Below are 16,754 nucleotides of genomic sequence, written 5' to 3'. Positions count from 1 at the left end.
TGGCTGATATCTCTCAAAGACCGTTTTCTAAATTTCTTGTAACTTGAAAGTGTTCTTTATAAAGGCTCTTGCAACCAATGGTTTTGTATCAGAGGTGACTCCAGGGCAAACTTTGTGGAAAAGCATGGTTGTTTCTCAAAGTTTAATAGTCCTTCACTTCCTTTAGGAGAAATCATCACCCTTTGCTTTCTCTAAACTGTTCTCAAACTAACCTGAAAATTTCAACACATGCTACATTTTAAATTGTAAACTTCCCAAACTTGTATGAAATGTATATCAATATTTCTTTGTACTTATCCTAAAACTATCCTTTCTAAGCTTAAGGGATGCCTATCATTTGCACTATTCCATAGTCACTGTAAAACTCAGTTACAGATTTGTTCCAATGCAGAACTAAAAGGAGGCTCAGATGTCATCTACTGAGGGGTGTCCACGATGGGCAGAAAATGGGCTCTGGTGTCACACCATGCCCTTGGACAGTTATCTTCTCTAAAACCTTGCATTCCTCACTTGCTAACATGGATATTATCTGCCTCATGAGACCACCAAGAAGAGTGAATATCATACCAGAAGACACTAAGACACTGTGAATAACGACCAGTGCTCAAGAAATGTTAGTTCTTTCTCTCTTAATTTACTGATGAAAAAAAGTGACCTCCAGGAAAGGTTAGTAACAAATCTGAGTAGCAGAGCTGAGACCAGGGCTATGCCCTCGATTCTGTGCTCCTCCTCGTCCTGGATGTCCACTCTGAAGAACACTAGTGGTTTTCCAGTGTGAACATGTCTGAGTAAGGCACCATGGACAGACTCTAGGCTTGTGAGAGCAGAAGCTAAGCTTTCTCACTACAGAACACTCCTGCTTGCTACTAGTAACTCTTAAGCGGAATGGAAAGTATAATCTGTCCTAGAAAAGTCTGGAGACCTTGTTCTGAGAAATCTAATACATGAGTGATGAGGTTATCTAAGAGGGCCAGAGTGGTGGTGGAGGAGAATGGGCATGCCCTCCTGGAAGTTTCAAGCTCCCTTAATATTCACGGTTCTCTCTGAGTAATAGGAAAATCACCAGAGGAAACACTGGCCACCAGTAATTGCCAGAGAGGGTATGGTGGCAAACAGCAGGTGCACACACAGTAACAGTTCATGTCCTGGTTAGTGACAGACTACTTGGGCTTAACCACGGGTATCCGCTGTGTACCTGTGGTCTAGTTACCCAATCTCTCTGGGCCTCACAGTATACATCTCTAAAATTAAATCACCTTAGAACTGAAACTTTTCAGGTCATTGTGGAGTTTAAATGATATACTCCATTTAAGTACCCTATAAATACGCTGGCATATAATAAGTGCTCTATAAATTTGGCTATTAATATTTTTGTACCTCTTTTTTCTTCCAGTTAATTCAACAAAACCCTACAACTACCCCTGATAAAATATAATACACTGATACCCAAAAGGACATACCAAATAGATATAAGTGATGTGTATGTGGTTGCATATACCTGCACACATAGGTACACATGGGATAATAACCGAGAGGTATTATGCAAGCCATTGACGATACTGAAGTATACCTTCCATCATCTCCCTCATAATACCTTGAAATCTTTGGAGAATAAAGTAAGTTTCTCTCAAGTAGGTTGCCTCTGTATACTGCATCTTAATATCAAAGCTGGTAAGACCCGCTAGGTTGTTTTCTGTTTTTAGTTTTATACATATTTTTTTTCTTCTTCTCAGTCCTAAATTTCTTTAGGCTCTTTTCTCTGGCAGTTAATTTCCTCCAGCAAAATATCTGTTTTTTTGTATGTTTAAGGCATATGTTTAGTGGTTTTCAAAATATTTTTGAAAACAGCTTAAAGTAGGAGAATTTACTGTGCCAAGGGCTAAAGGAACACCATACTCTTTTTTCACATTCGGTAAGAAGTAAGACCCATTTAAAACTACAAAATCTCAAGAAAAGACTTAATTATGTGTCAACATTTACCAGAAGGAAGTGGGCATAAATTGAGAAACTAGATATGCTACTTTGACCCTATCATCAGATCTCTGAAAATATTCATGTAGTGGCCAAGCTGATCTAATAGTGGTGGGGGAAGAAAAGTGTGGGAGCTGTATTATTTAAAATGCTGCTTCAAGGCACTTGGGTGCCTCAGTTGGCTGAGTGTCCAACTCTTGAGTTTGGCTCAGGTCATGATCCCAGGGTCATGGGATTGAGCCCTGCATCTGGCTCTGTGCTGAGCTTGGAGCCTACTTAAGATTCTTTCTCTCTTGCCCCCTCTCTAACACTTATGTGCTATCTCTCTCTGTCTAAAAATAATAAAATAAAATAAAATAAAATAAAATATAAAATAAAATAAATTAAATTAAATTAAATTAAATTAAAATAAAATAAAATAAAATGCTGCTTCAATGGGCTAAGCAAATCACCCTTGGGTTGGGAGATCTGATACTTGAATGTCAGAGTTTTTAACACATCCTTGAGTTCTCTCTCTCTGCCTACCCAATGCCATACCAGGGCTCTAATAAAAAGGGAACCTCAGTTTGCTACTATTCTCTCTCCTAGAACCAGTAATTCGAGTGATTATGTTTATGCAAAATAAAATATCTCAGCATCCATGACAGCGACATTGGGCAATTACTGCCTCCAAGTCCATAAGATCACTGAACTTCAGGGAGGCTTGGGCACCTCCAATTCAACACTAACACCCAATATTGTCTCATCTCCATCCTTTAAGCTAAATGTAAATGTCATTTGGATCAGCTGTTGCCCAGATGCTTTGCCAGTGTTTATTGTCTAACTAGATAAGTGGAAGCTGCTCTTTGTCTCCATTTCTACCAATGTTTGAAAGTAGACCGTGATCACTAATGGTCAGCACAGTGACCCTCTCCTTTACTCCCTACTTCACAGCCCTGGGGACATGAAGGGAGAGCATCCTGTACAGCTTGTAGAAAATCTTCTACAAGTGGGTTTTTTGAGGATCACTATTCTACTTCAATTAGTATTTATGTTTTTCCTGAAGAGCTCAAGGATCAACCAATACTATATTATCTCTCACAGCATCTCTATACAGTAGGTGCTATAAACTATTACAACAGCCATTGCTAGTAAAGATACTAAGTAAGGCACAGGGAAATTAAAATGAGTTTCCCAGGTTCATAGACTGGGTCAAAAGTACTGAATAAGGAGAGTACAGGCCAAATATCTACCTTCCATACAATTAAAAAATGATAATAACTTTTAAGACACCATGGCATTACTTTTCCAGTTTCATAGTGAATAAGCATACAGACAAAAAATGGTTCTCTCCCAGAATTCAGAAAGTCTGTATCCTACTTTCACACCCCATAAGCATGTTGCTGTGCTGCTTTGTTGAACAAATGTGGTTTTGAACCACTGAGGCCAATAGTCACCAACACTCAGCCTCACAATGGAACAAGCATTCCTTGGTAATGGAAAAGAAGTCAGATAATTGGTTCCAGAGCAGTGTTTGTTTTTTAATCATAGCCTTCACTGGGACTTTCAGGAAAGCTACAGACCTTCCTCCTAGAAAAATGCACATATACAAACATGCAAGGTTTTGTCTATGGTCTGGGATCACGGTATAATTTCCTGAGTTCCTGAAAATTCTGTATCAGTAAAGGAATTATATTTTAGGGACCAAACAGTAAAAAAAAAAAAAAAAAGTCCTGGTTTAAAAGAGTGAGTGTGGATTATCACTCCCTAATTGTTTTCTCAAATTCTAGGGTATAACTTTCTAGATAATCCCCTAGTTTGGTCAATAGATATAAGTGGCAAGAGATCTTATCAGGCCAATGGAACTTTCCGGGTGTCATTTCACACTTCTTTCTCTTCTTTTAGGTGTCAACTGCAAAATTTAATCTTTTATGTGGAAAGTGCTTTATTGAAGAGTTTGTAGATAGTGCAGAGAGATTCTTTTTCTGACTAAGGCATCTTTACCTTATTTTCCAGGAGTTTAAAATGGTAGATAATGTCTTTAGATTATCTTTAATTAGAGGTATGATTCTTCTATTATGTGCTAACATTAAATTGCTCAGGAAGAGGTTGGTTTGCCTAAAAAACATGCGAATTAATGTATCCAGAATTATATAATATATAAGGTTCCAAAATACATAGGCAAAAGGTGAAGAACTTGATTATTCAGCTGTTACACCTACGTAACCTGACACTTCACTATGTCACAGAGCATGTGACATTTTTTCTATGTTAGTATTTGTATCTGTTTAGAACAATGGCAAAGATAAAAGCAGCACTTCTGGAAAGTGCATTTGTAGCTACCAGTCTATATTCCATTGTGTGTTCTCAAGAGCCTCTTGTCTTGACCCTGTCAGAGTTGTCTTCTGACCTATTCCAGAAGTCACCACCTAGCAGGATTGCTAAACTCTGTGAATGTACTGTGGACACTTACTTGGGAACTTGTGTTCTTGGCTGAGAGCTAGTAAACGTTTCAACTCTGTAGGGAGAAAAAAAGAACAATTAAACTACTAAAACAAAACTCACCTGATCCCAGAGGATCATTGATGAATCAGAGCAGCATTAGACTTATGAATGGATTGATTTTAAGCTTACCGTCCTCATCTATCAGGTAGCTTGACGCTATCCCATCCGTGTCTGTTACATCGCAGGAGTAAATACCTATGTCTTCCGTCCCAAGGTCCTTGAAGGTCATTTTCGTCCTGCAGAACAGAATACTCTTGTTAAGAAGGGAGGCTGTCCAGGGTCTGTGGGCTGGCGTCCTGTACTGTCTCCAGGTGATTACCTATGAGACTTCCTTCATGGGGAGCACTTGCTCCTAATTCCCCTACTGACGTAAAACCTGCACATTCCTGCAGCTTCTAGGAAGACTTTCCTGACCTCCTCCTGGGGCTGCAAGGATGACAGGCGGACAGGAGTGGGGAGCTGGTACAAACCTCCCATCCCCAAGCTATGTTGCATATCAATGCCCATCCCCCAGAAAGATATTTTTAACTGATCAGCCCTTGCTGGGGGAAACTAAAAAAACATTTTCCTCCACAGAGCAGAACTTTCTGTTGACAACTCCAAGTGCCCCTCTTATGTTAGTTAACCTCTGAACTTTCCTTTTTGAGGTTATCATACTGTATTGGTATTACCTATTTTATTATACGTATGCCTCCACTATATAGTCATTGTGCCTTTAGGGACGAGATATGTTTTATTTCCTGTTGTGTCTCCCAGCATCCAATAGTTTTCTGACACATAATATGTGCTTAGTAAATATTTGTGGAATGAATAAATGAATGGGTCAATGGTTTAGTTCACTGTGTTTTCTAACTTTGGTGAGTGATGTTGCTACTCAGTGTCTAAGATCAGCCAAACATAAATGTGAGCCAAGTGCACAAATTGGAAGAAAACCTGTATAGTTTGATTGCCTTTTCTTTAATCAGATTTATGTTTTACTTCAAGTACTTTATAGCACGCTGATGGAAAAATGTCTTTTAGTTATATTCAATATGTCCTTGTCATCCTCCAACAAAATTACTATTCCTTTATTTTTGAGATATTTTGGGCATCTTTGTAATAAAAATAATACTTAAAAGCATTTTGCTTTACCAAATGCAATCCAATATGGTTGGAACTATAAAAATATAAAACTTGCTAAACAAGGCAAAGTAAAAAGAAAACTTAAAATCTTGGATGTGAAAGAAGTAATTGATCACAAAATTAATCTTCGATCTCTCCCATTTTATAGAAAAAGAAATTGGAGGCCCATGGAAGTTCAAAGCTACCCCAGGTCACAGAGCTGGCCCCTCATAGGGCTAGGGCTAGAACTCATCTGTCCTCTGCTTTCCAAACAAGGTTCATTCCAGTGTATTATTATGTCATTCTTAAGTGGGGGTGAAAAAAACAGACGAGATTATACCTATTTCGTTTAATTCACTATAACTTGAATCAGCAAGCAGCAAGTTCTTCCTTGCTCCCTCCCCATAAGCATCCTCACCATTACTTTAAGATTATGAAGTTTCATAAAATAATGAAAAGCATCATTAAAGCTGACTTTTAAAATGTCAATTAAGGCTTTTCCAACATCGCAAATTTGATAACATATAAGAAAGCTTTTTAAATGAAATAATATGAAAGTAGGATTGTTATTTTTTAAGGTTGACATTATTACTTTTTACATGACCAAATATAAAATATTTGTGATTTCATCCCCTTATGCCAAGTATTTGAGAGAGAAAGCAAAGCACTTAACTTCACTCTCCTATCATTAAAGGAAACAAACCCATTTAATTTTGATTGAAATGGTACATACTTGTTGCCTTTGCTCTCAACGTCTAATCGTGGAGAGCCCTCAGTGGATACATAATCTTTGGACCAGTTGAACTGAGAATTTGGAGTCATCTGATCACATTCAAAATTCAATGAAATTACGCCATCATCATCCACATTTACAACAACCTCTTTGGTTCCTAGAAGATCCAAAACAAGGCACTGATTATTTCCTAATAGAAATCAACAAAGTGAGAATTCCCTACTTTGGGATCCGTTACTTTAACCTTCAAGCAGGGCCTTGAGCCTGTGCAAGAGAAAAGACCCAACTGCTCATTATGGATGGACAAGCCTGCATCCTGCTCTACAATTCAACTTCTATACTGCAACATGGAATTTAATTAATGTGCCATATTTTTCAGGTAGAGATACCACCAGTCTAGGGCTGAATAAAAATTGGTTGATGTGACTTAAAGTACAGTTATAGGAGCAAGTTGGTCATAATAAAGAGGACAAGGCAGCCCTGGGCAAAAGGAAAGTTGAATGATCCTTGTTAGGACTGAATTGATGACTTTTGCTTCAATAACACCCAAATCCAGCTACTCATCAGGAAAGGATAGATAATAGATAAAGAAACCAAAGGGGAGAAACAGAGGTAGTAAAAATTGCCTATAGTTACATGATTAAAGTTTGTAAATCATTTAAAAAATGATGAAATACATGGAAACTTGTTCTGTTTATCAAGTAAGCATATATAAATCTAAAGATGCCCCTCTAGATTAGAATGACAGCAATCTAGACATGACTGTTATTGAACTGTATGGAAATTTAAATGGAAATTAATTTCAAGAGATCCAGATGTTTCAAGAAGATTGGTTTTTAGCTTTTAAAAGAAAACAATACAGTTAGTGTTTTGAGTTCTTATGTTTTTGTGAGTTATAATAAATTGCACCTGCATCTAATCTGGGGATTCAAAGAGTTTGTATAGCACATAAAACATTCACATCTATGCATAAATCCAGTTTGAAAGGTAAAATGCTCTTCTCAAATTGACACTCATTCAGTTACCAGTCTAAACTCAGTTTGTTTCCATATGTTAGGAAAAATATATTCAATCTAAGAAAGGTACAGGTTTGTTTTTTTTAAAGCATTAAAAGGGGCACCTGGGTGGGTTACTCTGTTAAGTGTCTGACTCTTGACTTTGGCTCCTCAGGTCACGATCTCACAGCTCATGGGTTCGAACCCCTCATCAGGCTCTGCGCTGGTGGTGTGGAGTCTGTGTGGGATTCTCTCTCTCTCTGACCCTCCCCTGCTCTCTCTTAAAATAAATAAATAAACTTAAAAAGAAAGCATTAAAAAAGTCTTCCAATAGATACTGCCAAAAGACTGAAGTTTTTCTCTCTAAATTGTAAGAAGTCAGCATCCTGGCTTACTGTACAGTAAAACTTGTCAGGGGGAAAAAATTGCAAAACTCCTCCCAGGGGAAGGCCAAAAGAAAATGAGTGCCCAAATTGTGCATGGCAACATGAAGATCTTGGTTCCTAAGCCAGGCAGTTGATTTAATTTGTGTCCTTACTGAGGGCAGTGTGTGCTTCAATTATAAACTCCCAAAAAGTGATTTTTAACACATGGAATGGCTAGAGAAGACTACTTCTAGTGATTTTTAAAATTACTTTTTAAAAAACAAAAAAAGGGCTATTTCCATATTTGGCTATCAACTGAAATAATGATCAAATAAAGACTTAATTATATTTAAGTGAAATGTCCCCCATGTATTACTTCTAAAGGGCTGAGTCTACTCTACTGAAAGTTGCAGACCATATTTTAGTTCTACTCCTGATAACATATGATGAATCCTTACCATCCATTATTGTATAACAAATAGTGAGAAAGTCCTCTCATTAAAACTTAAGAAAAGACTAACACCTAAGAGTGTGGAGGTTGAGGCAGTGTTAGAATACACGGCATGGTTGAGTCACAGAGAGAGTACAAATAAGAAAACTTCTGTATATCTGTGTTGTCATGAAGAGGAAAGAAATGACAGAGGTTGACTAAACCTTCCTTGCTATTTGCATAATATCTATTTTGGAGGCATGATGGATTATTCATATTAATCATTCATTGTCTGATCTGTAATCCCTTTTAAAAGGAAGTGAATCATCCATAAGCTTGCTGTTTATTATACTAGAGGCATGATTTAAGTTTACAACAGAAAAAAAATATTGCTTAGTCAAGAATTGTGAGGTTTGTTTTTATTAAAGTGAAAGATTTTACTTCATTGCAAAGGAGTTACAAAACTGAAAGAATATGAATAGTATATAATTAGCTTAGCTGTTTTCTCAATTCCACAGCTAGCCTTTGTGCAGTAACACTTCATCCATCTGGAACACTGCCCAAAACCAAGAAGTAAGGAAAACAAGCCCCTAAGTGGCAGTGCTGATGTGACAAAGTCCACACACTAGTATTCCTGAACACTCACTGGAGAATTCTGTAGATCGTCACTTGGAATCTATTTAAACTTCACTTCGAGAAAGTTGGTTGGTTGGTTTCTGTCAGCAGATTAAACCCCCAAAGCACAGGGAAGCAAAAAACTACTCTCAGCAGGTACACTGAGAATAAGGAAAATGACAGCAGGAGAGGAGGCAGAAAATATAAATGCAGGCATAAAGGCATATTTAAAGAGGGACAAATGGCTCCTCACTCCTTAATGACATCACTGTATTCCAACACTGTACAATAAATAAGGTTGATCTTTATGGCCCTGAGTCACAACGAAAGAGGTAAATAAGATTCAGTACACTGCATCCAAGGTTGAAAAGTACACACTAAAATGTCCAATCTATTTCAAAAGACTTTTTATCAAAGAGTTTTAGAATGTATTTTCAAATCTTAATGCTTCAGCAGTAAATTCTCAGGTAAATAGAACCGGGAATTTAAAACAATAATTTGTTCAGGTTTTTTTTTTTTTATTGAGGAAAATTTAGTCTATAACATATAAGTTTCACAGATGGCTAACAGACATATGAAATGATGCTCAACATCACTCATCATCAGGGAAATACAAATGAAAACCATGATGAGATATCACCTCACACCTGTCAGAATGGCTAAAATTAATAACACAGGAAACAACAGATGTTGGTGAGGATGTGGAGAAAGAGGAACCCTCTTGCACTGTTAGTGCAAATGCAAACTGGTGCAGCCACTCTGCAGAACAGTATGGAGGTTCCTCAAAAAGTCAAAAATAGAACTACCCTGTGACCCAGCAATTGCATTACTAGGTATTTACCTAAAGAATAAAAAAGTACTGATTTGAAGGGACACATGCACCTTGACATTTACAGAAGCATTATCAACAATAGCCAAGGTATGGAAAAAGCCCAAATGTCCATTGACTGATGAATAAATATAGAAGATGTGGTGTATATATACAATGGAATATTACTCAGCCATCAAAAAGAATGAAATCTTGCCATTTGCCACAACATGGATGGAGCTAGAATTCTCCAGTGAGTGTTCAGGAATACTAGTGTGTGGACTTATGCTAAGTGAAACAAGTCAGTCAGAGAAAGACAAATACCATAGGTTTCACTCATATGTGGAATTTAAGAAATAAGACAGATGGACATAGTGGAAGGGGGGAAAGAGGAGAGGGAGGAAAACCATAAGAGATACTTAACTACAGAGAACAAACTGAGGGTTGATGGAGGGGAGGGCAACAGGGGATGGGCTAAATGGGTGATGAGTATTAAGGAGGGCACTTACTGTGATAAGCACTGGGTGTTCTATGTAGGTGATGAATCACTAAATTCTACTCCTGAAACCAGTATTACACTATATGTTAACTAAATAGAATAAATAAAAACTTACACAAACAAATAAAAACTGCTGATAACCAGACTTTAAAAGAAAGGAAGGAAGGAAGGAAGGAAGGAAGGAAGGAAGGAAGGAAGGAAGGAGGGAGGGAGGAAGGGAGGGAGGAAGGCAGGAAGGAGGGAGAGAAGGAGGGAGGGAGGGAGGGAGGGAGGGAGGGAGGAAGGAAGGAAGGAAGGAAGGAAGGAAGGAAGGAAGGAAGGAAGGAAGGAATAAAGAAAGATTATATAAGGTTCAGGTATGTAACACACAAATTTAATATCTGTATGTAGTACAAAGTGATCACCACTAAAAGTCTAGTTACCATCCATCACCATGCAATTGATCCCCTCTACTCATTTTTCCCACTCTCACCCCTGTTCCCCTCTGGTAATCTCCAATTCATCTTCTGTACTATGAGTTTGCTTTTGTTTTGTTTGTTCATTTAAGTTTTTAGATTCCATATGAGTGATATCATATATCTGTCTTTCTCCATCTGACTGACTTCACTAAGCATAATATCTTTGAGGTCCACCCATGTTGTCACAAATGACAATATTGCATTCTTTTTATGGATGAGTAGTACTCAATTGTATATATATACCACATCTTCTTTGCCAATTTATCCATCAGTGGACATTTAGGCTGTTTCCACTTCTTGGCTATTATAAATAATGCTGCAAAGAACAAAGGGATGATTATATTTTTTTTCAAATCAGTGTTTTTGTATTCTTTGGACAAATACCCAGAAGTTGAATAGCTGGATTATATGGTAGCTCTATTCTCAATTTTTTTAAAGGAATTTTCCATATTTTCTTTTCCACAGTGGCTGCACCAATTTACATTTCTACAGTGTTTGAGGGTTCTCTCTTCTCCATGTCCTCTCCAACATCATTATTTCTTGTCTTTTTGATAATAGCCATTCTAACCATTGTGAAGTGATATCACATTATTGTTTTGATTTGCATTTCCCTACTAATTAGTGATGTTGAACATCTTTTAATGTGCATGTTGGCCATCTATATGTCTTTGGACAAATGTCTAGTCTATTCAGATCCTCTGCCCATTTTTAAAAAGATTTTTATGTAATCTTTACACCCAATGTGGGGCTTGAACTTACAACCCTGAGATCAAGAGTCACAAGCTCCACCAACTGAGCCAGCCAGGTACCACTCTGTCCATTTTTTTTAATCAAGTTGCTTGTTTTTTGTTGTTGAATTATACGAATTCTTTGTATGTTTTGAATATTAATCCCTTGTCAGATACATGGTTTGCAAAAATCTTCTCCCATTCAGTATGTTGCCTTTTTGTTTCGATGATGGTTTCTTTCACTAGCAGATTTTTAGCTTAATGTAATCAATTTTTTTCTTTTTTGGCTTTTGTTTCCCTTGTCTTTGGAGTCAGATCCACAAAAACATTGCTAAGACCAATATTGAGGATCTTACTGTCTATTTCCTTCCATGAATTGTAGTTTCAGGTCTTGCATCCACATCTTTAATCCATTTTGAGTTAATTTTTTTGTATGGTGGAAGATAGTGATCTAGTTTCATTCTTTTATGTGTGGCTGTCCATTTCTCCCAACACCACTTATTGAAGATATTCTCCTTTTTCCATTGCGTGTTCTTGTCTCCTTTGTTGTAAATTAATTATCCATATATGTGTGAGTTTATTTCTGCACTCTCAATTCTGTTCCATTGGTCTGTGTGTCTGTTTTTATGCTGATACCATACCGTTTTGATTCCTATAGCTTTGTAGTATTTTTGAAATCAGGGAGCATAATATCTCCAACTTTGTTCCCCTTTCTCAAGACTGCTTTAGTTATTTTGTATTTTTGTGGTTCCATGCAAATTTTAGGATTACTAGTTCTAGTTCTATTTCTGTGAAAAAGTCCCATTGTAACTTTGATAGGGAATGCACTGAATCTGTAGATTGATTTGGGTAGTATGGACATTTTAACAATATTAATTCTTCCAATCCATGAACATGGTATATCCATTTGTCTGTTTCATCTTCAATTTTTTTCAATATCTTAAAGCTTTCAGAGTATAGGTCTTTCACCTCTTTAGTTAAATTTTTCCTGGGTATTTTATTCTCTTTTTTAATTTTTTTTTTTTTTTTTGAGAGAGAGACAAAGTGCAAGTGGGGAAGGGACAGAGAGAGGGAGGCACAGAATCCAAAGCAGGCTGCAGGTTCTGAGCTGTCAGCATACAGCCTGACAGAGGGCTCAAACTCATAAGCTGTGAAATGATGACCTGAGCTGAAGTTGGATGCTTAACCAACTGAGCCACCCAGGCACCCCTTAATGCAATTGTAAATGGGATTGTTTTCTAAATTTTTCGTTCTGATAATTTGTTAGTGTATAGAAACACCACAGATTTCTGTATGTTGATTTTGTATCCTGCTACTTTACTGAATTCATTTACTAGCTCTAACAGTTGTGTGTGTGTGTGTGTGTGTGTGTGTGTGTGTAGTCTTGTGAGTTTTCTATGTATAGTATCATGTTATTTACAGACAGTGACAGTTTTACTTCTTCCTTTATAATTTGGATGCCTTTTATTTATTTTTCTTGCTGTGGCTAGGATGCCAACTACTATATTGAATAAAACTGGTGAGAGTGAGAATCCTGGTCTTATTCCTGATCTTAGAGGAAAAGCTTTCAGCTTTTCACCATGGAGTATAATGTTAACTGAAAGCTTGTCATATATGGCCTTTATTATGTTGAAGTACATTCTAATCTATACTCACTTTGTTAAGAGCTTTTATCATAAATGGATGTTGAATTTTGCCAAATGCTTTTTTTGCACCTGTTTAGATGGTCATATATTTTTTATCCTTTATTTCGTCAGTGTGGTGCATCATGTTTATTGATTTGTGGGTTTTGAACCATCCTCGTATCCCTGAATAAATCCTACTAGATCACGGTGGATGATTCTTTTTAATGTATTGTTGAACTTGGTTTGCTAAGGATTTTTGTTTAGGATTTTTGCATCAATGTTTATCAATAATATGGGGCTGTAATTTTCTTTTTCTGTGGTGTTATCTGGTCTTGGGATCAAGTAATGCTGGCCTCATAAAATAAATTTGGAAGTGTTCCCTCCTCTTCAATTTTTTGGAAGAGTTTGAGAAGGATAGGTATCAAATCTTTGAATATTTGATAGAATTCACCAGTGAAGCTGTTCTGGCCTGGACTTCTGTTTGTTGGGAGGTTTTTGATAACTGATTCAATTTTCTTACTAGTAATTAGTATATTTTCTATAGCTTCATGAATCAGTCTTGTATGGAAGATTGTATGTTTAGAGGAATTTGTCTATTTCTTCTATGTGGCCCTCTATGTTGGTGTATAATTTTTCATAGTCTCTTATGATCCTTCATATTTCTGTGGTGTCAGTTGTAACTTCTTCTAATTTTGATTTCTAATTTTGTTTATTTTTCCCTTCATGAGCATAGCGAAAGGTTTGTCAGTTTTGTTTACTTTTTCAAAGAACCAGCTCTAAGTTTCACTAATCTTCTGTATTTTTTTCCTAGTCTCTATTTCATTTATTTCCATTCTGATCTTTACTATTCCCTTCCTTGTACTTACTTTATGCTTTGTTTGTTCTTTTTCTAGCTCCTTTAGGTGTAAAGTTAGATTGTTTATTTGATATTTTTCTTGTTTCTTGAGGTAGACCTATATTGCTAAGGTATTTCCTCTTAGAGCCATTTTTGCTGCATCCCCAAGGTTTTGGTATGTAATTTCTGGTTTCACTTCTCTAGGTTTTTTTTTTTTAATATCTGCTTTGATTATTTTGATGACCCAGTGGTTGTTCAGTAGCATGTTGTTTAATCTCCACATTTTTGTAATTTTCTGAGTCTTCTTCTTATAATTGATTTCTAGTTGCAAGCCATTGTGGTCACAGAAAATAGTCGATGTGATTTCAATGCTCTTGAATTTACTGACACTTGTTTTGTGGCCTAACATGTGATCTATCCTAGAAAATGTTTCATGTGCAGTTGAGAAGAATGTTCAGTTGCTTTTAGATGGAATGTTCTGTATATATCTATTGAGTCCCTCTAGTCTAATATATCATTTAAGGCTGATGTTTCCTTATTAATTTTGTTTGGATGATCTAACCACTGATACAAGTGTTAAAGGTCCCTACTATTATTGTACTGCTATAAATTTTTCCCTTTAGGTCTGTTAATATTTTCTTTATATATCTTGGTGCCCCTATTATGGGTGAATATATATTTAAATGCCCTTGTCTATTATTACAGTCTTTGTTTTAAAGTCTATTTTTTTCTGGTATGAGTATTGCTACTCCAGCTTTCTTTTCATTTCCATTTGCATAGAATGTCTTTTCCCATCCCTTCCCACAGTCTTTGTGTGTCTTTAAATCTGAAGTGTATCTTTAGATCTGTAGACAGCACATAAATGGGTCTTGTTGGGGTGTTTGTGTGTGTGTGTGTGTGTGTGTGTGTGTGTGTGTGTGAGAGAGAGAGAGAGAGAGAGAGAGAGAGAGAGAGAGAGAGAAAGCAGGGGAGGGGCAGAGGGAGAGGGAGAGAGAATATTAAGCAGGATCTACAACCAGCCCAGTATGGAGCCCAATGCAATGCTTGATCCCATGACAGTGAGAGCAGGACCCGAGCCAAAATAAAGAATCACATGCTTAACTGACTGAGACAGTCAGACACCCTAAAATGAGTCTTGATTTTTTTTTAGCCATTCCACCACTCTATATCTTATTTTTATTTTTTAAAGTTTATTTATTTATTTTGAGAAAGAGAGGGAGAGAATGAGAGAGAGAGCAAGCACATGGGCAGGGGAGTGGCAGAGAGAGAGGGAGAGAGAATCCCAAGCAGGTTCTGCACCATCAGTGTGGAGCCTGACGTGAGGCTCAAACCCACGAACTATGAATCGTGATTTGAGCCAAAACCAAGAGACAGATTCTCAACTGAATGAGCCACCCAGGTGCCCCTCCCACCACTCTATCTTTTGATTGAACAGTGTAGTCCATTTACATTTAAAGTAATTATTGATAGAGATGTTCTTATTGCTATTTTGTGCATTGCTTTCTGGCTGTTTTGTAGTTCCTCTTTGTTCCTTTTTTCTTCTCTTTCTCTCTTCCCTTGTGGTTTGATGGTTTTCTTCAGAATTATATTTAGGTTTCTTCTCATTTTTTAAATGTATTTACCATAGGTTTTTGCTTTGTAGTTACTGTGAGGTGCATATATAATTTTCTATGTATATAACAGTGTGTTTTGAGTGATAGCAACTTAAATTTGAACATATTCCAAAACTTTACATTTTTCTCTCATCCACACATTTTTATTTTTGATGTCACATTTTACATCTTTTTATTTATGCATCTCTTAACTGATTATTGTAGTTTTAATTAATTTTAACTATTTTTGTCTTTTAACCTTCATACTTGCTTTATAATGGATGTATCCACTATCTTTACTACATATTTACCTTTTCCAGTGAGATTTTTACTTTGCTATATATTTTCTTATTATTAATTAGTGCCATTTCTTTTTGGTTTTGAGAAGTCTCTTTTACATTTCTTGCAAGACTAGTTTAGTGTAATGAACTTTAGCTTTTGCTTATCTGGAAAACTCTTAATCTCTCCTTCAATTCTGAATGATAACATTGCCAGGTAGAAAATTCTTGGTTGAGAATTTTTTTCTTTCAGCATTTTGAATATGTTGTGCCACTCTCTTCTGGCTCACAAAGTTTCTGCTGAAAATTTTGCTGATAGCCTTATGGGCTTTCCCTTGTACACAATAAGTTGTTTTTCTCTTGCTACTTTTAAGAGTCTCTCTTTAATTTTTAACCTTCTAATTACAGTGTGTCTTATTGTGAATTTCTTTGGGTTCATCTTATTTGGAACTCTCTGGGCTTCCTGAACTTGTATGTCTGTTTCCTTCCCCAGATTGGGCAAGTTTCCATCTGTATTTCTTCAATAAGTTTTCTGGCCCTTTCTCTTTCTCTTTTCCTTCTGGGACCCCAATACTGCAAATGTTATTCCTCTTGATGTTGTCCTAGAGATCCCTTAAGTTATCTTCATATTTTTAAATTCTTCTTTCTTTTTACTACTCTGTCTGGGTGAGTTCTATTGCTTTGTCTTCCGGCTCATTGATCTGATATTTGGCTTCATCCAGTCTGCTGTTGAATCCCTCTAGTGTATTTTTCAGTTTAGTTACTATATTCTTCAGCTTTGTAACTTCAATTTGGAATTTTCCTTATATTTTCTGTGTCTTTGTTGAGGCTCTCACTATGTTAACTCATTGTTTACCTGAGTTCAGTGAACCTCTTTATGGCCATTACTTTAAACGCTGTATGAGGTATAATGCTTATCTCCGTTTCATTAATGTCTTCTTCTGATGTTTTGTCTTATTCTTTCATTTAGAACATAACCTTCTGTCCTTTAATTTTTTTTTTCCTCACTCTCTGTGTTTGTTTTTATGTATTAGACAAATCAGCTAATGCTCCTGGTCTTGAAGGAGTGGTCTTGTGTAGATGTCATGTGGAGCCCAGAAGTGCAACCCCTTCTGACCACCAGAGCTAGATGCTCAAGGGACATTCCTTTTTTGGACTGCATATACTCATGTTCTGTGGCAGGTCTGTGTCTACAGCTGGGCTGTGGGTGGGGCTGGTGTCTGGGCCAGCTGCAATA

General features: G+C 36.7%; 1 protein-coding gene across 2 annotated transcripts in view; it reads right to left on the bottom strand.

Annotated features, from left to right (window-relative positions):
• MYOM1 (myomesin 1) overlaps positions 1 to 16,754 on the bottom strand; it is a 136,882-nt gene that overhangs the window by 22,524 nt on the left and 97,604 nt on the right. For both annotated transcript variants that reach the window (XM_027068596.2, XM_027068592.2), the window contains 3 exons: positions 6,290 to 6,446; positions 4,585 to 4,691; positions 4,424 to 4,468 (listed from right to left, as the gene is read on the bottom strand). In XM_027068596.2, coding sequence (XP_026924397.1) covers positions 4,424 to 4,468; positions 4,585 to 4,691; positions 6,290 to 6,446 — 309 coding nt within the window. The remainder of the gene's footprint in view (positions 1 to 4,423; positions 4,469 to 4,584; positions 4,692 to 6,289; positions 6,447 to 16,754) is intronic.

The sequence above is a fragment of the Acinonyx jubatus genome, chromosome D3, assembly GCF_027475565.1.
Source record: "Acinonyx jubatus isolate Ajub_Pintada_27869175 chromosome D3, VMU_Ajub_asm_v1.0, whole genome shotgun sequence".
Lineage (NCBI taxonomy): Eukaryota > Metazoa > Chordata > Mammalia > Carnivora > Felidae > Acinonyx > Acinonyx jubatus.
Note: the sequence above shows the minus strand (reverse complement) of the source record. Positions and strands in the feature narration are given on the sequence as shown.